Source organism: Ixodes scapularis, unplaced genomic scaffold, assembly GCF_016920785.2.
Source record: "Ixodes scapularis isolate PalLabHiFi unplaced genomic scaffold, ASM1692078v2 PGA_scaffold9__187_contigs__length_104089568, whole genome shotgun sequence".
Lineage (NCBI taxonomy): Eukaryota > Metazoa > Arthropoda > Arachnida > Ixodida > Ixodidae > Ixodes > Ixodes scapularis.
This window is the reverse complement of record NW_024609884.1, coordinates 1,490,440-1,515,954: the sequence shown is the minus strand read 5'-3', so window position 1 is coordinate 1,515,954 and position 25,515 is coordinate 1,490,440. Positions and strand designations below refer to the sequence as shown.

The 25,515-nt window shown below is 45.3% G+C and overlaps 1 protein-coding gene across 2 annotated transcripts in view; it reads right to left on the bottom strand.

The window, feature by feature from the left end:
* LOC8027040 (putative sodium-coupled neutral amino acid transporter 7) overlaps positions 1-20,429 on the bottom strand; it is a 35,769-nt gene extending 15,340 nt beyond the window's left edge. The window contains exons 1-5 of one of the 2 annotated variants that reach the window (XM_040208360.2): positions 19,729-20,397; positions 19,553-19,674; positions 8,169-8,370; positions 5,223-5,358; positions 798-948 (exon numbers count right to left, since the gene is read on the bottom strand). In XM_040208360.2, the coding sequence (XP_040064294.1) occupies positions 798-948; positions 5,223-5,358; positions 8,169-8,370; positions 19,553-19,674; positions 19,729-19,840 (723 nt within the window). In that variant the 5' untranslated portion in view covers positions 19,841-20,397. Of the gene's footprint in view, positions 1-797; positions 949-5,222; positions 5,359-8,168; positions 8,371-19,552 lie in introns of both variants that reach the window. The other variant, XM_040208359.2, reaches the window with a different exon arrangement.
* Between the last annotated feature and the right edge of the window lie 5,086 nt (positions 20,430-25,515).

The following is a 25,515-nucleotide window of genomic DNA, read 5'->3' as shown; positions in this document are numbered from 1 at the left end:
AGGCCAAGCCACTTTACCAGTCACTCCTCCTTCGACTGCGACCAATTTGTTTCCCAGCACTGTCTTTCAACTTAGGCGAAAATCGGTCCACCAGCTGGATCCAGCTGGATTCCAACATCATGCTTCTGATGGACTCCAACAGCTGGACACTTGCGCAGGGTAGAGGTGCTTTGTGCCCCACCTTCCCAGGCAAAAATCAGCCCACTTCCATTTCATTTCATTTCATTTATTATACTCTCAGGGCCCGAAGGCATTACAGAGAGGAGTGGAATTATATTCATCAATATAAGGTGAACAATAAAAACAAAACGCAAAAAAAAAACAAAAAAAACACAAGGTACAGAATCGCTATGGAACATTGTTAAGAACATCAGTTATGGTGGTTTTAAAATTAACAGCGTCAGTAAGTGAGACTACGGATGCGGGAAGGCGGTTCCAGTCGACGGCAGTCAGAGGTAGGAAGGAGGCATAAAAGGTGGAAGTGATGCAGTAGGGGATTCCTACTTTTAGTGGATTTTAGTGGACAACAGAAAATATTCTGATACCACATTCAAGATGTTTATGTACTGAAATTTACTGGGGGATCGGGCTATCTACTCTATTTTGTCTTAAGTTGAAGTCCATAATTGAAAAAAAAAAAACTTTTCAAAAATTGACATAGGACAGATATGCATCTCATATTTTGAGGTAATAATTTTGAGGTAATAACTCGTCCTGAAATATTTACAGCTGGATAATGTAACTGGTCCCAGCTGGAAGTGGGCTGATTTTCACATCAGAAATCGGCGTAAATGTACCTGGTACCCGAAGCAGATGACCGGCACGACGCTCAAGACGGTCTCTGCAGACTCCGGAGAGGCCCTGGTCTGCGCAGGAGGGTGGTGTCCGGTGTAGTAGTCGGCCACCACCAAGCCCACCAGGTACAGGCCTGCAAAGACACCCAAGGCACTGGGCCAAGGGCATTCTGTTCAGAGCAGCCTCCACTTCGGCCGCAGGCCCACCCAGCGGCTCACCTACAGGCTGCTAAAACCAAACCCAGAGCGACAATTGTACGACCAACTCAAAGGGGAGACGTTGACCCGAGTTTTGGTTGCATTCTGTGCCACTCATTGAAGATATTAATTAATGTATGCCACCGCAGGGTTGATAGACTGATTGGGGGTTAATGGCACATTAGCATCTAAGGCTATAATGTGCCAACAGTCTGAACTATTGCAGTAGAGGGTTAGAGAGAAGAAAGAGCTATAGTAGCTGGTGATGTGATAAAACTATGAGCACGCATTTGTATAACTGTAAAAGGTATGGTCATGAGTCGGGGTGGAAAATAAAATCCAAGTCGGTGTATAAGGCCGCTATCGGAGTGAAACTTAGATAAGCAATCATGTGAAATGAGTGGTTCATCACCTAGAAGCAGGGCTAGGTGCGGGGCAGTACCCCACCATAGGGACGCAATTTCCAACGACAAACTGGGTGAATGCACACATTTTTGTCCTGTTATTGTGGACTGTAGGTGCAGAGGGTGACAAAAGAAAATAATTAAGGAAGGGCCTTTCGGGCAGGCTACAGAAATCTAATGAAGGCACATTCTCTTCGCCTCCTCTAGAGAAAAAAAAAAAGAAAGAAACTGCGTGGGTTGCAATTTAATTTGGCTCGCGAGTCCTAAAAATCGAAACTACAGTCTAAGCCCTTTATAACAGACCTTGATTCTGACCAAGTTTTCAATCTGTTGTAAAACGAGTATGTTGTATGCAGATCTGAAGTTGAATCAGTGGTATGTAGAGGAAAACCAACCGAACGAGCGCCTCGGGAAATTTTGGTTGAACTAATCTGGGAAAGGGGGGGGGAGACACCTTTTTGAAGGACAAAGATTTCAAGGAGGCTCTCACAGACGGGACGGAAACATTTGAGACCATGTCACACATCTGGCTCAAATGCTGAGGGTTCGAAAGGCCTCTAACTTAGCGAAACTAGCCTGGGAACTATACAGCCCTAGATGAATGTTGCGTTTGGGGATCCTGCTTGAAGATGCCAGTGCACCCCAGAACAACTTTCCCCAGCAGGACGTCTTGCTGCGGCTGATATGAGACTCCAAACATACACGGCATAGGGCTCGTGTCGTAGTTCCCCCTGAATTTGATGCGTCCACAGCATGCAGAGGACGCAGCAAGCTGGGGACTTTGCCGAAAGCCACGAGGGCGGACAAAACGACGCATCTTTAGTGTTAAGAAGGAACACAAGCCTAAATTTCAAATTTTTTTTTTAATTCATTTTTTAGTTTTTTAGATTTGTTTGAAATTAGTTATACACCCTTACACTAAATCTGACAACCATGCGCCAAATACTTAGGTCGATATAAAATATTTTCAATCCATTGTAAGGCAGTAACAAAGTAAAGGAGTTTAATGTTTGAATGCATTTTTCTGAGTTCCACTTTTAGCTGCAAATTTCCTACGAAGGAATCTTTTTTGTTCAAAGGTAAAAATATTCCGATACCACATTCAAGATGTTTATGTACTGAAATTTACTGGGGGATTGGGCTATCTACTCTATTTTGTTTTAAGTTGAAGTCCATAATTGAAAGAAAAAAAAAAAAACACGTTTTCAAAAATTGACATAGGACAGATATGCATCTCATATTTTGAGGTAAAAACTCGTCCTGAAATATTTACATTTGAGTTATGAAAAACTAGACAGCCCGAAGCCCCACATCCCCCATTTTATATTCGAGCAGTCAAAATGATGCTTAATAACTTCATTTGTATATCATAGATTTCTTAACGAAGAGTGACACATCTCCTTATGCAGGCATGTAAAGTTATCCTAGAGAGCAGAAATTTTGCTCAGTACACCTACATCTGACATTAAATATCCCCTGCAAATTTCGTTCAGATCACTTGAGTAGTTCAGAAGTTCACCCTGTAGCCAGTGTCCCCCCTTAAAGTGGAAGCCATCGGTTACTTGGGTTATACAAAGAGAAACTTGCGCATGGGGTTTCTCTCATAAAGGCCGCCTCCACTGCATTTCTGCCAGGAGGCGCCCAAAGCAGAAGACGTCAAGGCCACTAACTCTGGACGTAGCTTCTCCGTTGGAAAGCAGAAGACGTCAAGGTCAAGGCCACTAACTCAGGGCATAGCTTTTTCGTCGGGAAGCAGAAGACGTCAAGGTCAAGGCCACTGTCGGGAAGCAGAAGACGTCAAGGTCAAGGCCACTAACCCTGCACGCAGCTTCTCCGTCAAGGAGCCGCGGTTCGCTTTCTTGTTTTCCCTATTTCCATCGAAACCTACTTCCCAGCCTGTCGACGCAAGAAAAGCTGCCATGGTCCAAAATTTAAGTACCCTTCACACTACTGCTGCCCACTTATTTCTGACTGGCTGTTTCTTGAATTCGAGAATGCGCAGGGCGCTACGTCAATCGACGGTTGAATACGATGCTTAGTTACTTCTAAAAAACAAAGTTTAGGTTTGGAATCAACAGATTTTGCACCGTCCTCGGAATGTGCAAACCCCATCATTGGGAAGTGCAAACCCATCATTGAGGAATCTGTGAGAATCAGAAAACACCACCATCTTCAGCAGGGTCCCTCGAACAATTGGTCTGAAACTGTGCGCCGCATTAAACTGACAAAATTACTTGTAATCAATATTTTACATATTTCATGACTTCCCGTTTAGTACTTAGACCAATAACTAGAAAGGTAATTAAATTACTGAAACTTTTGTTTTCGAAGACGGGAATACTTAGGGTGACCATAATCCTCAGAGTAGAAAGGGGGACATCAGAGGAGGAAGAGGAGGGGGGAGGAACAAGGAAGAAAAAGCTTTGCTACTCTTCAGTTTAACATAAATATGCACATTTTTGTGGTGGGTTCTTTGTTGAGAAATCAAGTGCCCTTTTAAAACTATGCTGCCAATCAAAGCGTAAATAGCCTTTAAACATGCCTATGCAAGAAATGAGTTGGCAGATGTAACCGCAGAAAGAGCTCAAACTTGTACTCATTATAACATTTTCATATTAGTACAATAATTTTTATAAAATTATGTCTGTGAAGTCCAACGTTCTTTTCGTTTTCTTCCGCTCGCTCAGTACTGATTTTGCCACTATGCAGATTCCCGCAAAAACGGAACATTTGGGACAAAAACGGGACAAAATTAAGGGACAGAAGAAACCTTTAAAATGGGACTGTCCCGGCCAAAACCGGACATCTGGACACCCTGAGTACACATAAATTACTGTTGTCTCTACTGGGGTACTTTCTTTCACCACACATATATGAGGGAGACACAAAGTCTTGAGTGAACAAAAAGAATCACATATAGAGCTCGGAGCTACTCACAATCAATAAACACAATCATGCCACCTAAAAAACCCTTTTAAAGCACGAAAACCCCCCCTTAATCCGGGACCGACCCGTCGAAATTCCAAAATCCCTCGGACGAAAATTCCGAGTACACAAAGGCACCCATTCCTTAAACTTATTTATTTATTTATTAATATTTATTTTGAGTGACCCACCAACAGCTTAACGCCTCCTTAGTGGCACACTTATCAATGAGTAAATTAGTAGTAAAATTTTAAACCGGATAAAAACAAAATATTAGGAAAAAAAGTAATAGTCTCAACACACTTTCGAATTTACGCTCTTCATCAAAAATATCAAGACTAACATTGCCCCAAATCTGTTCTAAACGGTTATATGTCACTTGTAGGTGTGTCATGGGTGCAGCAGCATGGTAAAAATCAGTAGGGGGTAAAACAAAGTATAAAGTCTACAAGACCTACGAGGAATGTGCAAGTAGATTTAACTCAGTAGCTCTGGGGAGTCAATTCTAGCATTTACAATCTTACACAAATACATCAGTCCACAAATTTTTCTCCTGTTGTGCAACGAGTCTACCTAACTTCCAGAGTTCACAAACCCTCTCATAACTATAGAAATAATTTGGTTGAAAATAACGACCAAACAAAACACTAATGAATCTACGTTGAACAGTCTCAATTACACCTGAATTCGTCACTCCAATACAATTCCAGACAATCTTCATCAGACCTTCCAGAGCTTCATCCGCTTTTCAATTTGCTCAGATTATTTGCACAGAGCTCGAGTTTTCCAATTGTTTGTGCAGCTGTGCAAGTTCTGACAAAAGACTTTTCCTGCTTGCATGCACAGGCCCCTGTGGGCGCCAGTGGCCAGGGCCACTGGAAGAAGCACAGGTGTGGCTCACCTGGGGTACTTGAGAAAGTCTATGGTGCCGGAGAAGCAGAGGGGCAGGACCAGCACCACTGCCACCAGAACCGTCACAACGTCCCGCCGCATGTACCAATAGAGGCAGTAGTCCGACCCGTACCACGACGCAAACACTGCAATCAACACCACAAAGAGGAGACCTCAGATCACACCACAGATCACACTCCTCCACGAGCAACTCGAGGATTCTGCGCAAACGGGGGGCGACCATGGCCAGAAATTCGCACATGCTCCACTGCACACGCTAACTCGCTTATATCGAACCCGGTTATTTCGAACTATCCCTTGTATATCGAACTCTTTGTGAACAGACCAGTAGCTGCAATAAAAATGCATGGGAAAATTGCGGTCACATATCGAACGAAAATTGCAGAGTCTCCCGATAGATTAAAGGGGCCCTCCGGAGCGTTCTGCAATGGTCTATTTATGGCGGTAACTCAATCCACAGGCCCTAAGGATCCTAAAAATCATAAAATTACAGTCATGCGCGGCAGATTTTCCTACTAAAATTGCTATCAAAGTCCCCGGCACGCCTCCCTTTCTGAGATGACCCCGGAAAACGGGAGGGGCATCTCTTTACACGTCAGCCAATAGCAAACGAAGGATTCCGGCGTCACTGCGCGTCACCAACGCGGCCGACCACCGACCCGCGGAGGAATCTCTCGAACACGCGCAGATTGTTGTCAAGGGGCCCAGACTTTGCGCTCGGCAGTCGTCGTTCGTCGCACCGCTCCGTCGCGCTGCTACTGCAATACGCAGTCGCATTCCACAGATGACAAGAAAACGTTTGACTTGTTGACGTGGAAGGGTCGCAAAGCTGGCTTCAGAGTCGGAATCCACGGGAAGAAGGAACACGTGTCCCGCAAACGGATGCCTGCGCACGCCCCGGGAAGCAGACGAGCTGACGCGCCGACGCATCGCCCCCTAGCAACAAGCTTGCGGGGAGAAAACATAGTTCGCTGGTTTTGGAGCGATAATTGCGGACTATGTTTTCCACACCACAATCAGTTTACGTTTTTCTCAAACTCCAATTTACAACAAGCTTAAAAAGTGTTGCAATAATAACGTTCGCCTTCACTGCGAGATGCAGCATTTCCATTGGTAAAGTTTTAGCGATGGGCGGGCAATGGGGGATTGCCTTGCAAGAGAAAATAGTCCCGATATTTCTACTGCCATCAGCTTAATAAACGGTTTTGTAACCTAAAACTTTGTATACATATTAACTTGCACCTACTACACAATATTACAACATAAACAGACAATCTCAGAAAGCTCCGGAGCGCCCCTTTAAACTGCCAAGAGCGCAGTTTAGCTCTGCAGGTTGGCTTTCCCCCTTAACGAGTGCATAACCGATGGGGGAAAGCCAGCTTGCAGAGAAAGCTGGCTTTCTTTTTTCTTTTGGGCAACCGTGTTGACCGCCTGGAAGAGAAAAAAATGTCTTTTGCGGCGGGAGCGGGGAGAAGGTGAGCCAATGAGACCTCGAAAAAGGAAGAGGCGGCCACTGAATAGCCGCGTGGATCGTCCCTCGTGACGTGCAGAAACTCCTTCGAGAGTAAACAGCTTTTCTAAATGTCTCTGTTCGTTGTCAGATTCATTAAAACTCTTATATAGAATTACCCGCTATATCGAACTGGATGACTGTTTTTTGTGAGTTTGATATAAATGGTTTTGACTGTACTATAGAAATCCGCTGGTTGTAATGCGACACGTTCTTTGGATATGATTCACATGTCCGTCACGCTGCAGTAAAGCCGGCGACGTACTACAACTATGGCCTTTAGACAGATTCAAAAACTCCTCAGAACTAGGCTTATCCAGACTTGCCACACACAACACTGGGAGATACGTTTACCACCGCAATGCTCCCATCTTCACAACAAAGGAAAGGTCTGCGTGCATACGCAGATGCTTAAAAAAATGTTTGTGTGCCTGCACGATACTGTTAGCATGAACGTGACAATGACACTTTTGAGCACTTTACTTGGAAAGAGCATTGTTGGGTGTTAAAGCTTACCACCGAGGTTAGTGCTCCGAATAAGCACTTTCCAATGCACTAGTAGCTTTGACCACAGACCTACGATTTGGATAAAAAAACATTGAAACCAGACAATCTCTCATTCACGCTAAGATGCAGTGTTGTGCTATGTATGTATGTCGATTTTATCCAACTCATCGGGTTCAGAAAGAGAAGAGAAAACTTTCAGCCTTTCCACTCTGGTGAAAAAGTCGGCAGGCCAGAGTGGAAAAGGCTGGAAAGGTTGCCGCCGTCTATGAGCGATGGCAGCAAGCAGACAACCGGCAAACAACATTCTGGACAGCTACCGCCATCTATGAGCAACGGCGGCAAGCAGACAACCAGCAAACACAACACTCTGAACAGCTACCGCCATCTATGAGCGACGGTGGCAACCAGGCTGTTGTGTCGACATTTGGTACCGGACATGTTCCTGGGGAACCTAGCCCTTAACAACTCCGCTGTAAAAAAAGTATAGAGTGTTACATCGCACAGGAATTAAGGCTACAAGCCGATGTTAGAGGAAAGGGCCCCCCAGGCTCGAACTCTCAGGGGAGGGCACTCCCGAGGTCACAACGGCCAACAGTCAGACACCAGATCCAAAGGAGTTGGTTACTGGGGCGACTGTCTACCATGAAAGATGCTTCTCCTCCCAATTGTTATGTGCGCGTGAAACAATCACGCCATTATGAAAGCCCAAGTGCTGTCCCCTTCCAGCTGGATCATGGAACTGGTCCCTGCTGGAAATGAGGCAGTCCAGTTCCAGCTGGACTGCCTCATTTCCAGCCGGGACCAGTTCCATAATCCAGCTCGAAGTGGATTTTCACCTGGCTCAGCACTGCTGAGTGCTGAGGCACTCGAAACTTCAGGCTCCGAGGAGAGACTCGAGGAAGAGAGAGGGGCACCCACCACGGTCCGAGAAGTCTCCGACAATGACCAGGAAGGCCACGCAGCTGCCGTAGCAGTAGAGCGCCACCAGCAACGAGCAGAGGGCCCCCAGGCGGCCCCCGCAGGCCAGGCTCACCGTCCGCTGGTAGCTCTCGACGCCCCCCGTCCGCTCCGCACAGCCGCCCAGCACCAGGAGTGAACCCACCACAAAGAGAAGCAGCACCTGCACCCCCGCCCCCGGATCACCAGACGGCCAGCCACACACCCACGGTGCTAAGGACTACCGAGAAAGTCACTCCAGCCGAAAACGCCCATTCCGTCGACCCATTCGTTCATTATGTTTTAGTGGCACGTGAGAAGACGTCAGAGAGATTGTGCGCGCCGCAATGGCCATGTTCGAGGCACTTTCGCGGATGTTGGAATTACGAGGCCTACATCTTGTTTTCTTTTTAGTTATTTATTTGTTTGGCGGGTTTTCTTCGCCCAGGGGGCAGAGATAAAGGCGTGAAGCCTGACAAGGTCTCTGCCCCCAAAAGTTCAACAGTGAACAGTGCAATACATTCAGCAGAACATGGCATACTCGGTAAAAATGAAAATAAAAAAAGTGAAAGCCGTTTACAAACCCCTGTAACGCCGAATTGGAGCGCAGCTCTTGAGGAGGAGGAGTGAAGGGTACTGAGGGGAGGGTAGACCCCTCCTCCTTCTCCTCCTCCTCCCCTCAATCTTTAATATGCTCCGGGGGGGGGGGGTGACGTGACCTCGGGGGGGGGGGGGGGGGGGGGGGGTGTCACGTGACTTCAGTGAGGGGGGTCCCGTGACCTCGGGGAGGCGTGACCTGGGGGTCACGTGACCTTGGGTGTCACATGGGGGTCACCTCAAGGTCACGTGACCCCCAAGGTGACCCCCACGTGACCTCAGGGGGTCACGTGACCTTGGCGGTCACGTGACCTGGAGGGGTCACGTGACCTCGGGGGGTCACGTGACCTCAGAGGGGTCACGTGAACTCAGAGGGGTCACGTGGGAACCTTGGAATCACGTGACCTTGAGATGACCTTGGGAGCGGTCACGTGACCTCGGGGGTCACGTGACCTTGGGGAGGAGACCACGTGACCTCGGGGGTCACGTGACCTCAGAGGGGTCACGTGACTTGGGGGTCACGTGACCTTGGGGGTCATGTGACCTTGGGGGTCACGTGACCTTCAAAGGGTCACGTGGGGTCTTGGGGTCACGTGACCTTGAGATGACCTTGGGAGGGGTCACGTGCCCTCGAGGGGTCACGTGATCCCAAGATGACCCCATGTGACCCCCAAGGTCACGTGGTGACCTTCAGGGGGTCACGGGGGTCACGTGACCTTGAGATGACCTTGGGAGGGGTCACGTGACCTTGGGATAACCTTGGTTACGCCAACGGCGACGCCGACGGCGACGCCGCTCAAGCCGGAAACGGGCCCCTAAGAGCTGCGCTCTAAAAAGAAGGCACAATGAAACAGGTCGTTCAACATTGAACAGTGTGAAATGTGAAATGAAATAAAAGGGCGCAATAAAACTAGCAAAATCATGTTACACAACAAGCATGATTCATAGCGTAGAACAAAGTGTAACATTGTATGACACAGAAGTATCGTATCACCAATATACCGTAAAATCCCGAGATAGCCCACCTAAAATCAAGAAAAAATCGGGTGAAAATATGTGATGGGCCAACTTTCAGTGTACAATCAAGAAAAGTTGAAACCATTATATTTTTAGGTCATGCTTCCCTTCCAAGCTTGTTATCGTGGCGAGGGGCAACGAAGTAAAGATGACTGCTCCCCAGTCATCAATGATCGGGTATATCCCGCCGCAGCTAACTAGCCGCATTTACGCGCTGAGGCCATCATGGATCCCAGCACTACTATTACTAGAAGTGGGCCATCTTTCGGTGTTTAAAAAAATATATAAAATCAAGCAAAACGTAGGGGTGGGCCACCTTTCGGGAGTGGGGCATCTCTCGGGATTTTACGGTAAACATACAAAAAAAACGCCTTACACAAAAGGAAAAAAAGGAACAGAGAAGAGGGTTACAGCATAAAATAGGACTGATGGCCGCCATTTAGTTTAGCAATAAAGAATAATTAAATATATGTCAAGAGCCACATTTGTAGTTATGTATAAGTAAATAATAAAAATAACTTAGCCTACATATTACACGACTGAGAAGCTGATACCACTGCCCACGAGAAACCTTTGGCACTGCTTCTTGAAGGCATAAAATGTTTTACTATAATCTAGTCATACCTCTTCTGTTCAGCATCTTGGTTATCTGAAATGACAAAGTTTGGCGGCCATAATTAATTCTTGTTGAAGGCATCCTTCCCTTTGGGTCTCACAGTTGGTAAGGACCTAAACTCGCTTTTGGCGTGGAGTATATTCTGTGTTTGTGAATCCATTGTAAGAGCTTAAAATAGTATACTTGGTCTGCCTTAAGCATATTATATTTGACGAATAATGGTTGAGTTCTTATGTTTCTAATATCTTCTTTATAATTTTCGCACATGCGAAGAATCCTCTTCTCGAAGGTGATAAGCTCGACATAGTTTGAATTGATTGTCGTCCCCCAAAACTAAGATGCCGTAACTGATTTTAGAGTAGAACAAAGAATAATATGTCTGTTTTAGCCACGTGGGCAGCAAGTTTCGTATTTTATATATACTTCACGTAACACGAGATAATTCGCCATTGAGTTTATTCATGTCAGCGTTCCATGAAAGGTCCTCAGTCAACCATACACCGAGAAATTTTTGTTCCGACACTTGCTCAAGCACAGAGTCTTCAAATTTTAAGCTTAGGGGGCTGCAGTCGAGTTAATTTACTGACTTAAAAATAATATACTTAGTTTTGCTTGTATTTAATTTTAAACAATTTGTAACCAACTGGATAGCTTCAATAGGTAGACATTTGCAGTATTTTCTAGGCATTTTTTCGTCACCCCAGGAAAGAATATGTTGGTATCGTCTGCATGCATTATTAGATCGGGGGAACTAAATATGGTCGTTATATCATTAACACATATAAGAAAAAGAAGAGGACCTAAAATTGACCCCTGGGGAACACCATGCTGTATTTTAAGTCGATTTGATGATTCGCCGTTTATTACTTATGTACTGGTAATGATCTGCAAAATATGTTTCAAGTAATTTTAGAGCTACTCCGCGCACACCATAAATTTCAAGCTTTCTAAGTAAAATATTGTGCTGCACAGTATCAAAAGCTTTACTTAAATCTAAGAAGAGACCAAGAGTAAATAATTTGTCCTCAATATTTTTTTTCAACTATTTTATCCTTTATGTTAAGTGCTAGCTCCGCCGATTTTTGCTTTTAAAAGCCGTATTGGGACTGCATTATTATACAGTGGAATCTCGTTAATTCAAACCCTCTTAATTCAAACTTGCGGATAATTCAAACTAACATGCAGGTCCCATCCTATGCATCTCTATGGGAGGACACTCCCGGTAATTCAAACTTTGCTTTATTCAAACAAAATTTCGGTCCCCCTCGAGTTTGAATTAACGAGATTCGACTGTATTATGCTTCTAAAAAAAAACCTGTTAATCTATCAGCAATCGCACGCTCAAATATTCTAGAAAAAACTGGAAGAACTGAAATAGGCCTGTAGTTATTAATGTTGGTCTCACCACCTCCTTATACACTGGAGTAACCCTGGCTATTTTTAGCTCGTCAGGGAAATCACCAGACTGAAGCATCTTACTTTATTCAATATTATTATATTCAATATTATATTATATTCGATAGAACTGGACTAACTATGGTCACAGTGTACTTAATAGGTAGGGTTTTTATTTCATTGACTACAGTAACGACGTCATTTTTTAGGTTTCTGATTATTTTACCAATTTCAAATGGTGTCGCTGGAGTAAGCATAATCGACCCAATTTGGCTTCCTGCATCAATACAGTCGTCGATGTTGGAAGCCCTCCCAGTATAATACCCATGCTAATAAAATGTCAATTCATTTCATCGCCAAATTCCTTCCCTGTGCCCCGACGATGTTTGAGTGTCCCGACATCGATATATTCAGGATAATCAAATGGAAAATTGGTCCATGATCTTCTACGGGACCTCAATGCATACGTAGCACCCCTCTGCCAGCCGAGGACGCCTTGGAGCCCAGCTGCACATGGACAGGACAGACCGCAGACTCCCGGATCGGGTATCATAGCAGTTTTGGGATGTGGCACAAGAGAGCAGGGTGTCGTGACATGGGGAGAAGTAGCAGTTTTAGGATGCGGCAAGAGAGAACAGTCCCCCTTTTACTGGTTGCGATCTCGGGAAGTGAAAGGGGAAGGGCTACGAAACACCCAAGGGCCCCAGGTCCCGGGTGGCCTGGCTACGCCGCTGCCGGGAACACTACCGGACAAGTTAATGAGCACTTGGATTTGTATCAGCTGGGCGAAGACTGCTTGCTGCTTCGCTACATCCCAACAATCGCTGAAAAAGAGAGCAAAGAGTCTCCAATGAGGGTCCCGATTCCTAGAAAACTACGGTGACTATCCATTGGAGATGGTCGTCTGCAATATAATTAGCCCATGGCCGCAAGATGTGGATTCCGCAAGGCGCAAGATGTTGATTCCGCAAGGATCAAGCAGGTGGCACGTTGCAGTAAGGGACATTGTCACGTGGGATTCAATGTCGGGGACTTGGTCTTACAGAGACCCACTGAGCAGTGCAGCTTGAGTCTTATTAAGGATTGCTTTAGAGCGCTCTTGCCAAAAATGCTGTCCCTAGAAGAAGTTAAAAATGCAGGGGCAACGATAGTTCCGGTAAGGCATTTTCTTGCTTGGCAGGGAAAGAGCTGAAGGCATTCTTTGGGCCAAAATAAGAAAACTCAAAACGTACAAGCCAGAAAAAGCCTCCTGGACAAGTGAAATGTGGCGTGTGTGCATTGTTTTCTCTCGACGATTGGCAAGTTGCTGCCAAGTGTCTATGTGGTTTGGAGGACACAGATGTTTCAAACTAAAATCAGTAAGAGGTGTCGCAATTATTGAATATTAGGATACTTTCAGTGTGATGTACTCGCATCTTACCAGATATACGAGGTGCTGTCTAAACGTTCCCAGACTGATTTTGTATCATAAAAAGAGAGGGCGGAACGGTGACGCGTGAGCAGCAGTAGAAGGAAGGGGCCTTCGTGCCTCATTATGCCAAATGGCATCATTCTGTGAATGTTTGAAGCTGGGCTACGCAAACTTTTGTGACCACGTGCAGAAACACAACGGCGATTTCACCACAGACTGCAAACCAGAGCAAGAGCGAATATTGATTGTGCGTCAAACCCCGGAAACAGAAAACAGACCTTTGACGATTCAACATATGTCAAAAATCAGTGAATTGTGCTTCCAGTGATGTTGTGCCATAATTGAAGCGCGAGTGCCACTCAAAACAAACTCACACAAATCACTGCTTTTTGACACAAGCTTTCTAAACAATTTCAAAGGTCTATGTTTAAAATTTGTCGAGCCCGACGCAGAACGGACCATATGCAAAATTGTGTGAACGTTCGGCAACAATCTGCACTGCCATCGACGTTGCGTCGAGCTGGTGGAAGTTGATCATGATGTAGAATACCCGAGACTGTGGTAAAAGTTTCCCAGCTTTTACCACAGTCTCTGGTGTTCTACATTATGATCTATGTTGCATCAAGATCCCTCTGCTGTTTGTCAACGACGCAGTGCTGTCGGTAACAATCGAGGCCTACTGATCACCGTCACCGATCCTCACCCATACCTGCGAGCTAAGGTTTAGAATTGTTTACGTTCTTCTCGCGCACGTACATGCTCATCGCGTCGCCGGTTTCTCGCCGCCACCAACATGGCGGACGTACACTTTGGCTCAAAATTCAGCTTCGATTGCCGGCAAAGGCACGGGCGCCTAGTTATCGAAAGCGCTTTCCCTGCGCGTGTGCTCGTTCGAGCAAAGGATTCTTCGTAACTAGTGCCACTAAATAAGCTACACTTCAGAGTAACGACACTTGGCCATATTGTGTCTTAAAATCATAGTTGTCAGTTATCTGAAGCTTAATCTGAAATCACGGGAAACACTTTTCCGCCTCCCGCCAATGTTTAAACAGTTCGCGGCAGAGCAAAGCAACATTACATGACCTTCCTAACATTGAATCTAATGCAGAGGATGTCGCACTTTTGAATCATGACGATTGGCAGTTGCGTCTGCTCTGCATACGAGCCAAAATGGCGGCGTCCAAAACAATGCCGGGGAACGGAGAGCCGATACTCTAAGCACAGTTCATTTAGTGGCTCTATTCCTAAGTACGCTTTCGCGCCCGGGCCTTTGCCAGCACCGAAGCCGACTGGCGAGACGGAGCGTGTTCTTCGGCACCCCACTAGATGGCGCCGTGCATCCCGCACGTCGTCTATTGACATTCACTTTCGCTTTGGACCGCAGTCTATGGTGAAATCGCTTATGTGCTCGTGCAAGTGGTCAAAAAAGCTTGTGTAGCACAGCTCCGAACATTCCCAGAGCGACGCCCTTTGGCGTAACGACACAAGGTCCCTGCCTTCGACCGCTCTATGCGCATGACAATGCTGCCCTCTCTTTTAGAGCGCAGCTCTTAGGCGCTCATTTATGGCTTTTAACGGGAAATTTTCCCCGTTAAATTGAGCGGGAAAATTTCCCCGCCAAATTTAACATGAAACTTTTCCCGCTAAAATTTAGTGGGAAATTTCCTGCTAAACGGGAGGTGAGCAGGAGAGGGGGGTACAGAGGAGGAGGAGGGGCATACCCTCCTCTCTGTACCCTCCTCCTCCTCAAGAGCTGCGCTCTAATTCGGCACAACAGGGAATTGTAAACGTCTTTCATTTTTTACTCTACAAAATAAGTCTCGAACCTCTTCGATCGCACTATTGTATACGAGTACTTCGCTTCAGTGAGTGACCGCCTCTTTTCTCTTTCACGTTTTTATTGTTCGGTCTAAAAGAAAATAAGTGTTATTAGTCTGTCCTTTATTAATTTTTTTTTTTTTGTTTTGAAAACATGAATCTGTTTGAATTAAATGTTGCATAGCAAGAAAATATGAAAAGTTCTTTCTTTTTTTTTTTTTTTTTGAGCGCATCTTCTGGGCAGAGTGGCGCAGGTTTTCAGAACGACCTCGCGACTGCAATCATTTCTCCGTCCAGCAACGCGAAGCGTCTCTGGAAGGATGATCGCTTATAATATAAATGCGACAGAATGGAGTACCATAAAATGACCGCTAAGGTACCAAGCAGAGGCTTGTCTTTCGTTCATGCCCGATTTTACAATACATGAAGGTATAAACTACAGGTTGACATGTGACTATCCCAAATTTTGCAGGTGCGGTTCGTAGGCGGGTAAAAAGTATACGGATGGAGATACAATAATTTAAGGTGGTAGATTTCAACTTGAGAAATTTCGAGGCGTACAAGAGAGGGAACTCGTGCGAGTTGGCAATTCATTACTAATGAAAAGAACAGTGCTAAAAATTGACAGACTGAAATTTGCTTCTTGTGGAAGTACTGGTGACCTTCTTGAAGGGACTCAAGAGAATCTAGTGCCGTAGCGAATTGAAGAAAATCTAGTGCCGTAAATCATAAATAGTTGATAGCAAAACGTTTGCTAATTAATCTTTTAGGCTAATTGAAAACAAAGAAGCGAAGTGCAAAGTCACTACAGTGTCGTTAAAAATAACAAAAAAGGTGTCTTGCAGTTAGAAAGCCTTCAAGCGGATAGAAGAAAACATGCTGACTCCACCAGCATAGTGGGAGAGTGCAGGCAAAAAAAAATAAATAAAAGCAATGGCACTCCGGTCATTGCAGGGTACATGATTGTCTTTTCAACTAAAAAATGAAGAAAAACATGACCCCGACTTTGTACTTTCTGTGGGGGCCTTACTATGGCACCAAAGATAAGGTAACATACCCTAGTTATTTTTTATTTGTTTATGCAGCCTTTTGAAGATGCGCTAGCGAGATTGCAATTGTTTCTTCTTTTCTTCTATAATATAATCTTTCCGGGTTCGATATGACCAATAGAATCGACCTATGTCCTGCTCGTGTTACCGACCGTCCAATAAAAAATAGACGCCCGTGCCCGATAAAAATGTATCAGGCATGGGCTGGGCCGTGCATGGCCTAGAAATTAAAAATTGTGTTGGGCTCGGGCCGGGCTGTCTCTACTGGGCCGGGTCAGGCCTAGAAATTAAAAATAGTGTTGGGCTCGGGCCGGGCGGTGTTTCTACCGGCCTAGAAATTCCGGCCTGTGCAGTGCTCCAAGATGCATTAATGATAGGTTAAGGGGGCATGATCTGGACGTGGGGTCTTCCGGCCATCTGTCACAGGATCAGGCGTGTGCCACGCTTTACTAACACTACAATTGTGACAGACGAATTAAGGAACCAGAGAGACACAGCTGAGACATCCAGCATGGCAAGAAGCCAGGAGGGCGTGTGTGTGTCGGCTGTCTATCGCTTTGTTTAGCGGGGATAGTGCATATCGCCTTGAAGCAAATATCTTGATAAGATAGGCAGATAGGCAGTGTTCAGCGTTTTTGGTGGTTCGACAGTTTTATGTTTCTTCATACTGAAATTCAGTGGTCCTGTCTCCGACCTATCTTGTGTCAATTCTTTGCGCTTTTCTTTTTTTGTTAGTAATTTTAAGGTGCAGTTCTCTTAGAAAAAAAATGGTCAATGCGCAGGTGAGCTGGTGCGCATTCATCTTAATGTTGAAACCCTGAGAACGGGATGGAAACTTGAAGATACATTAGAAGAAACACAAGAGAGGTGACAGACAAGCGTTTCAAACTTGGCAAGCAAAATTTATTTCATACGACGCTTCCATACCTTTCTCCCATGGTCGTCCCCAACATAAAAAAAAACACACACACACAACACTTTGTTTTTAAGGTGACTCAATTCAAAGTCAGTTTGTTCTGAACACAGAAAGGCATGAATCGAAGCAGCAGGCCCAGGAGGGCCAAATCAATCAATCAATCATTTTTATTTGTGTCTCTATAATAATACAGGCCGACTAAACTGTTTAAAACGACTAAACTGTTTAAACCAACCTAATTAATCCTAGGAAGCTTTGCAATCTCAACTGACATTGTTCTTCTATTCCTTTGTGTATCTGTGTGTCAAAGAACTGTGTCGGTCGGGGTTTAAGCCTTTGTGTGTTTTCAAACAAGTCATCTTAAAAACAAAGTGGTGCTTTTTTTTAATGTATTTTATACGTTGTGGAGTTCCCTCCTAGACCTACGGTTCACGCCTTTGTGTGTTCCGAATTGAGTCATCTTAAAAACAAAGCGGTGAACTTTTTTTGTGTGTGTATGTTCTTTTTACGTTGACGACGACCTTGGTAGAAGGGTGCAGAAGTGTTGTATGAAATAAATTTGGTTAGCAGAGCTTGAGACCAAAACTTATCCAAAAAGTATTCCTTAAAATTCCACAAGGTAAAACTGGCCACCACAGTCGGTGAAAGTTCGAGCCGTGCAGGCGGCGACTCTTCAGATTCGCTTTACGGCGTTAACTAATTGCTTTTTTCAGTAACTTGGGACAACAGACTGGTCTCGGGCAGTAACAAGTTACTAGTAATGCGCTGCCGATAAGAACTTCCAACTCGTTTTACGGCGTTAATGTGACCGAGTCAGCAGGGAACAACAGACCAGCCTTGGGTGCTCCTCCCACCCCTTTCCACTTCAGAGGAGGTGGAGAGGAGGCCACCCCCCTCCAGCGTTCGCTCTACTAAAGTGGAAAGAGGTAGGAGGAGCTTCCACTTCGTTCTTGACCTGTCACAACAGACTATAATTACTAGTAACTCGTTACCGGTAACTAGTTACTTTTTTCAGTAACTCGTAGATGTAACTTGTTACTGCTCAGTGAAAATAACTTGTAACAGGGTCACTATTCTTCTAAAGTAACTGTAGAGAGTAACGTCGTTACAGTTACTTCTCAGATTTGGGACAATAAACCGCTCTTTGGCAGTAACTAGTAGTTACTAGTAATGCGTTACCGGTAATTAGTTACTTGTTTCAGTAACTTGTTACTGCTTAGGTGAAATAACTCGTAACAGGGTTACTATTTTTCGAGAGTAACCGCAAAAAGAGTAACGTCGTTACACTTACTTCTCAGATTATGTGCAAAAATATCGCGAACACGACCGCCAAATCATCTCACAGCTTGTGAGCGAGTTTGAAGTCCCGATACAAAAAAACTGCTAAAAAAACTGTCTAAAAAAAAAATAAAAAAAATAAAAAAATTTTTTTGGATGACCGCAAATGTGTGATACGGTTAGGAAATGGCAAAATAAAAAATCGCAAAAGCCGTTCGAAATTCTGCACGCAGCGGCCGTTTGTACCTCGAACAATGCTTCCTTTGCACCGCTGCTGCGTTCGGTGGATTTGACGAAGAGCGTCGCCTAAACGTTGCTCACGGAGTTTTTGAGAGGAGCTTCGCATTTTGTGAAAGAGTGTGCGCACACAGTAGAAAACGATGAGATGGACGAGTGGATTGGAGTGGCACAAGAAAATGTCTACAAAGCTGATTGCAATTGGGTAGACTTGTATTATTACTGACTCGACATTTGCACGATTTTTATTGCTTCCGTCCTATTTCGCTTCACCAAAGAAACCTGAAATTAGAATTGACCGATTGTAAACTCGCCACAATGACTGGATATACCCGAGATCTAGATGTGTGCCGTTATATTCGCGTACACCTCGTAGTGGTCGCACTTATTTTATAGTTCTTAATGGATCATCAGCACTATCTGCTAGCTTAACATTTTGAAAAAACAAAAGTCGCGTGTTACTTTTGCCAAAGAACTATAAATGCCTTATCATATAGTGGGATTTGCCCAATACTGTCTTAAATTGTGTTATTTATTCATATATTATTATTTATTTTATTTAGTACATACTGCGGACCTTCCAAGCACGATAAGCGGCAAAAAATAAAAAAATAACGCTACACAAAACAATGCTTGCACATCAAACAAAATATACATATATCAAAATCTAGTAAATCACACAGCTATATAACAATAACTTATCAAAATATACAATGACAAAGATAACAGTGAAACTACTTGTTCGAAAGCTATGGGGAAAAAGCCCCCCAATGTGGGTTACTTTAGCGAACTAACGGTAACTGTACGAAGTTAATGTTTAAATTTTGTAACTGTTAATGGGTTTCTTTCTTTGTTTCCTCCTCCTCCTCCCCCTCTCTCTCTCCTCCTCCTCCTCCTCCTCCTCCTCCTCCTCCTCCTCCTCCTCCTCCTCCTCCCCCCCTTCCTGAGCAACTAATTAACTGTAACATTGTTCTAGCAGTAACGTGCCCATGACAGCAAGAGACTCCACGGAGAGCATGTAAGGGAGCTCACCGCTTGCACCGAGAGTGCCACCGCGAGTCCACCCGCACGGTCGAAGGCCTGCGGGAAATTGAGCAAGCCTGCTCCCAGGGCAGCGTTGACAACCAGGAAGACAGCAGCGTACCAGCTCGTCCCTGGAAAGCCATCATCCCACCTGTGGGACCCGACGACAGCAAGCAGCTGCCCACCTGAATTACGCGCCTCCTGAGCGGCCGCCTCTTGGATGTTGTGCGGCACCTCGACTGACTCCGCTGTTACCAGCTTCGCATCGTATTCCGCCACCACCACTGAGGCCGACATCGCAACTACCCAAAGGCACGGCGGCACGGTTATTCAAGTGCGCACCGTGCCCACCTCGTGCAACCGGGGGGTGGTACCGTGGGCCCGTGGGTGGTATTAGGGGCTGCTGGTGCTACCTAGTGGCACAGTGTTGTGGTAATTGGTAACCTCTAGTGATACCGTGATACTATGGTGCCTGGAGCGCGTCTCCGACTGGTGTGTTTACCGCGGCCAAAAAAGTGGTCCCTCGATTTCCGCCTGATGACGTCAGAGAAGTGTCATGCTGTCGCCAGTCGCGACCCTGGCGGCGTCCCAACAGCTAAGGTCTATATGGCAGATGCCTATTCTGCTGCAGGTCGCTTTCACTGTGACAGTTCACGGAAGCTAAAGCAGCGGGAGTTGGGACGCCTAAAGGGACGCCATGAAGACAGCGACACTCGCGTTTGCTCGAGCTTTTCGCCAGCATTTCTACGGCCAACCGCCAGGATCGCGACAGGCAACAGCATGACATTCGCGTCATTTGTTGCCACATCGGGACCACTTTTGATGTATGGGTGGGATAGGACGCTAAACACACCAGTCAAAGACCCGATCCAGGCACCATAGTGATACTGGTGATACCGTGCCCACTCTAGAAATTGAAAAACCTGGCGGTGAGGTTATGCCGTAAACTAAATGTATTTCATACAATTTCGAGAACTCAAAAATATAATCCACGGATACTAATTATATATATTTCTAAATACCAAAAATAGCACAGTACCATTTAGCAGACGAAATTCCTGTTTGCGACCGCTTCTTACAATTGGCGCCTCAATCGGCCAAGGGTTTTTGGTTAGTTTCGGTTTCGGTCTGGCGGTTTGTGGCCACAGCACCGCCACACCGTTTCTCACTCACGTGCTCCGCTCGGTTTGGGTACAATTCCAGGTTATTTAAACTCAGGTTAGGCTCGTTAAGTTGTTTATTTGTATAAATGTTTTCGTTTCTCGTGGATAAGTATGTTTTGTTGCTTCACCAGCCGGCTCTGCATTTTTGTTGTTGTGACGTGAGCCAAAATGAGTTGCTGGGCAATTAAGTTATGTAAGGAAGAGACAACAGGAAGGAAAGGGCGCTGACTCACAACTGAGGTTTTAATAATGATGTAGTGAAAGATAAGGAAGGTGTCAAGTGCGGTAAATATTATTAATTTATAGAAGGTTACAATTAGTAACTTCTTTCTAAGGGCCATATTAACGGAATGACAATGTGCATTTTTTAAGTAACCCAAGTGAATCAGATGTGATCTACAAAGTTGACGGTGACCCAACGGTTATGACGGTTACTGGTTGTCACAGCCAGAAAAAAGAAGAAACACGATGTCGACGGTGATCCCAAGGGGGGTTGGCTTCCACAGAAATGAAAATTGAGAAGAAGGCAAAAAAGAAGAAGAAGAAAACAGAAAAAAAAAACTATTTAGGGACTAAAATTTAAAAAAAAATTGGAGCTCTTTCGTCGTCAGAGCAATCGAAGGCGTACTTATACAGGCTAGGCCCTTATTCGCGATCTTGCGCGCCTTGTACACCTCTCTAGTCTTTTGTTCCTTAAAATGTTTAAGCACCTTAGTCTCAGAAAACCATGGTGTGCACCTGCAATCTCTCACATGCACAGCAAGATGGCCCGCTGGCGTTGAGTTTAGAGAAAGTGCATGTTCCCTGAGTCTCACATTGATGCACCTTCCAGATTGTCCCAGATGACAACGGTATTTCGTATATGATGCCGCTGCGACATTCCACGAACTTCCTTGCATGGTTGATTTTACATAGGTCATGTGTATCCTGCTGCTTGTTGATTTTTGGACATAATCTTTTAAGTTTGTCGGGCGCTGTGAGGAGGATAGGAACCTCAAACTTTGCGGCTACTGTTTTTAGGTTATGGGAGAGACGGTGAAGGTAGGGCATTACCACAGGTCGGATCTTTGTTCGGTTTGGACTTCCTCTTTGACGTTGTTTTAACATGCTCTCCACGATGGTGGAAATAACTGAAGTCGGGTACCCTGAAGCGCGAAGTCTCTGCAGCTGGATGTTGAAGCTCTCTCCTGCTGTGTGGTCGCAAGACTTCCTCAGCGCCGCCCCCAACGTACTGGCAACAATTCCTCTCTTGACGAGCTTGGTGCGTGCGGAGTCAAATTGCAGAAGACTTTTCTTTGTTCGTGGGGCATACATCCAGCATACACTGTCGTCATGGAATGTTATTTTGAGATCTAAGAATTGGAGGGACCTGTACCGCTAAAACCTGAAACCTGTACCGCTAAAGGGTGACGCCAACAGCGTCACCCTTTAGCGATGAGTTGAAACATGTAAGGTCACCGAATTTTCCCAGAGTACTGATCAGGGTGTAAAATAAACAGGTGGGGAAACGGCCCACAGAAGCCTACCGCAGCGCCGTGACCGGATTGTGTACTCGTCTGCTTGCGGGTACCGCCGATTTGCGACAGATGGCGCTGCGGCGAGAAGAAAAAAAAAATCGGAATCGAATTTGCATGAAACTCTATGGGAGAGTGCGCAAAATAAACCGAGACCCCGACAGTCCTCCATTGAAAATCCACGGGAAATTATCTCCGTCAGTTTAGCCGGTCGCCACCGGTCGCCCACCCGGAGTGAGAGTTCGCGGTGCTCCACATAGATGGCGCCACAGAAAAAGAGAAAGCCGAGGGGGACACAGTCCGGTCGCTCATTTGGCTCTCGTTTCCCCACCTGTCTATCTTACACCCTGGTACTGATGCTCCCAGGCACGGTGTAGGGAAGGAGCATACCTTGGCAAACTCACTCATGAACTTGCTCACTCACACTCACGGCGCGATTGTGTTCTTCACATGCACGATTTATCGAAGAGTGGTATATATACATTCCAGTTCCTCCAGCTTGCTTGGTCCTCAGTTCCTGGAGCCGCAAGGGCGACTGTCGCCACGGGATAGCAGGCCTCCCGGGAGCGGGAAGGTCATGCTTGTCGGTACATCACTCGTCGTCAATCTTTATTGTCAACATGCAAGAGTGTAAAGCAAGCTGTATTCGGTTGCAGAAAGACTAAAAAGTAAAAATTTCGCCTTCTCTTCCTACCCGGCGAAAATTTCTAACTAGGACCAGTTGGCACCTCAACTGGTTTCAACTGGGACCAGCTAAGAGGTCAACTGGGACCAGCTGAGGGGTCAACTGGTTTGAACCATTCCCAACTGGGAATGGAGTGAACTGGGACCACTTAGGGAAGTAACTGGTTGGAGCGATTCCCAGTCGGACTTCAAATGCCTTTTCCGGTCCCAGTTCACATGGGGAAACAAAAGAAAACTAAAAATACTTACATTTTTTTATTTATACAAACAAGGAAATATTTAATTACTAAGTGCATTTATGTATTTATAAAAAAAAAAATTATAACTAAATAATTTATTTTAGTTGGAAAATATAATTAGTGACATAAAATGTGCTTACCTAAATGAATATTTAGTACATATATAAAAAAATGTGTTAAAACATTTATTTAAATACTTACAGTATTTTTTTTTCCTCTGGCACCGTTCGAGTTCTCTCCCAGAATGCATCGCACTCTCAGAGTGTTGCACGGAAAACTGGACTCAAACGAACTCGCCAAATGCACCGAGTGCAGAAGACTGATGCTGCCGCCATCTATGTTGTAGAAAAGGTACCGACTTCAAACCGAAACTAGCGCCTTTCTGATCGGAGTGATGCGTGGGAATGCGAATGCAGTCGCTACCAACGTTTATCTACAAACGTTGGTCGCTGCAACCTGTAGTTTATAGTTGCGATGACTTCAAGCAGCTCGGCTGCCGTAGAGATAGTTACAGACGGCGTAAATTTCCGCAACCAGCTGTCTACAAAGCAGCTGGTTCCGATCTTTCAATTCTTATAACCGTTTACACTGAAGAAAACTGATGATGCTGTCCGAGCACAAGCATGATCCGTTTGAGCATGGTATTATGCGTGAACCACTGAAAGGGTGCGGCTTAAAACTAGCCTGTTGGAATATCCAGTAAAACTGGGACTTTGGATTTGGATCGTCATTATAGCTGGATCAGATGATCCACCTATAATGCCTCGGTGAGGGCGTCGAGAACGAGAGCATTCTCGAACAAAATACGACGGGGCAAGTTAGCTGACGTAGGTAAATGTTAAACATGATCATGTTGCCCAATCCTCGGGTAAAGTTACCATCTTTAGCTTTCTCTGATGCTTATTGGGCAGTCAGAGGTTTCTGCTGAGAGAGTTTTGTCGACAAATGTTAAATTTTTCACCCGCACACGGATGGTGATAGATATCTCGGGGGCCGCTTTTACGTTTGTTCTGAGCATTCCTTTACACATTGGTATATTTCAGCGTCTGTGCGGCAACAGAGCGATTTAAAACCTGCAAATAAATCACGGGTTGTCAATTGCTTCCTTCGGGAAATAGCAGACGCTCACAATTCAAGCTCGCGTTTGATTTCGTGGCCCGTGGGACGCGATTTCTATCAGAAAATCTACTTTTTTTTCGTTCGGTTTCGCGACACATCGTAGCAGACGAACCCTCGTCGTCTGCTCCCGCTCCTCGCCTGCCCCGCCGGAGCGAGGCATGACGGGATTGCATTTTGGCGCACTCCCGATTTTCTCGGTGCAGCGAGTGCATGCACGCTTGGGGTGTCAGCGCTGAAACGAACTCGGAGAGTGCAACCACTCGTGGAGTGCCGGCCGAAACGAACCCGTTCCACGCTGCGAGTGGGCACGCGTGGGCACGAGTGCCGTGAAACGAACTCGCTATTAAGTAAAAAATTGAAGTTCTGGGGATATTTATACAGCGTGTAGTTGGTCAGCCATTAAAGTTGCGACGAGTCACACGCTGGTAAATTTATCGTTAGGCAATCGGAGCTAGCCTAGCCGGCCGCAGTGGCTTGCGGGTGCAAATTAGTGGTACGCGCTGTCGAGAGATGGTGCCGCATATGCGGCGCAGGCCAACGGACTCATTATGTAAGATTTGCTCCAGAAGCCAAGTTTGGCACTTTATTTCGCTTGAAATATATGCTCATATAAGTCAGCTTTAACTAATTCTGGCAGAAAAGTATGCTTGCATTACACGTAAAAAATTTGACTGTGTAGAAAGCTGTATTCTTTATTCATCCAGCCTTCAAAGTTGCATCATCGCACAGTTACGAAAATAGTTTTTTCAACCTCCTCTCAAATGTGATTTTTTTCACGAATACTATGAAGTATCTTGCAAAAGTAAAATCTGTCCCGCTGTGTGGACTGGTTTTGCTACCTCGTATAAATATTTAATTGAAAATAAAAAATAGGCATGACACCACCATGACCGTCCTTATCTGAACACACCCTGAAGTCAAGTCGGAATGGAACCGTAATGTAGAGGTTACCGGTTCTTTGGAAAACGGGTCAGCGCAATAAAACGTTTTTCTAACAAAAAGTCAAGGTCACAAAACGAAATTAGGCATATATTTGTTTTGCTGTTTCCGCAGCACAACCTCTGAATGCTTTTTTTCTTTCTTTTTTTTAAAAGCAAATGACACCGTGTTGAACACACTTCTAAATGACTTGGAAGTGCCAACTTTTCTTTTCAAGAATCGATTTGAACCGCTTTGCATTTGGTGAAACCAGTAACCGAATCGTTATTTCAAATTCGTCGCTGCACCGGAACCGAACCTGAACAAAATGCGGA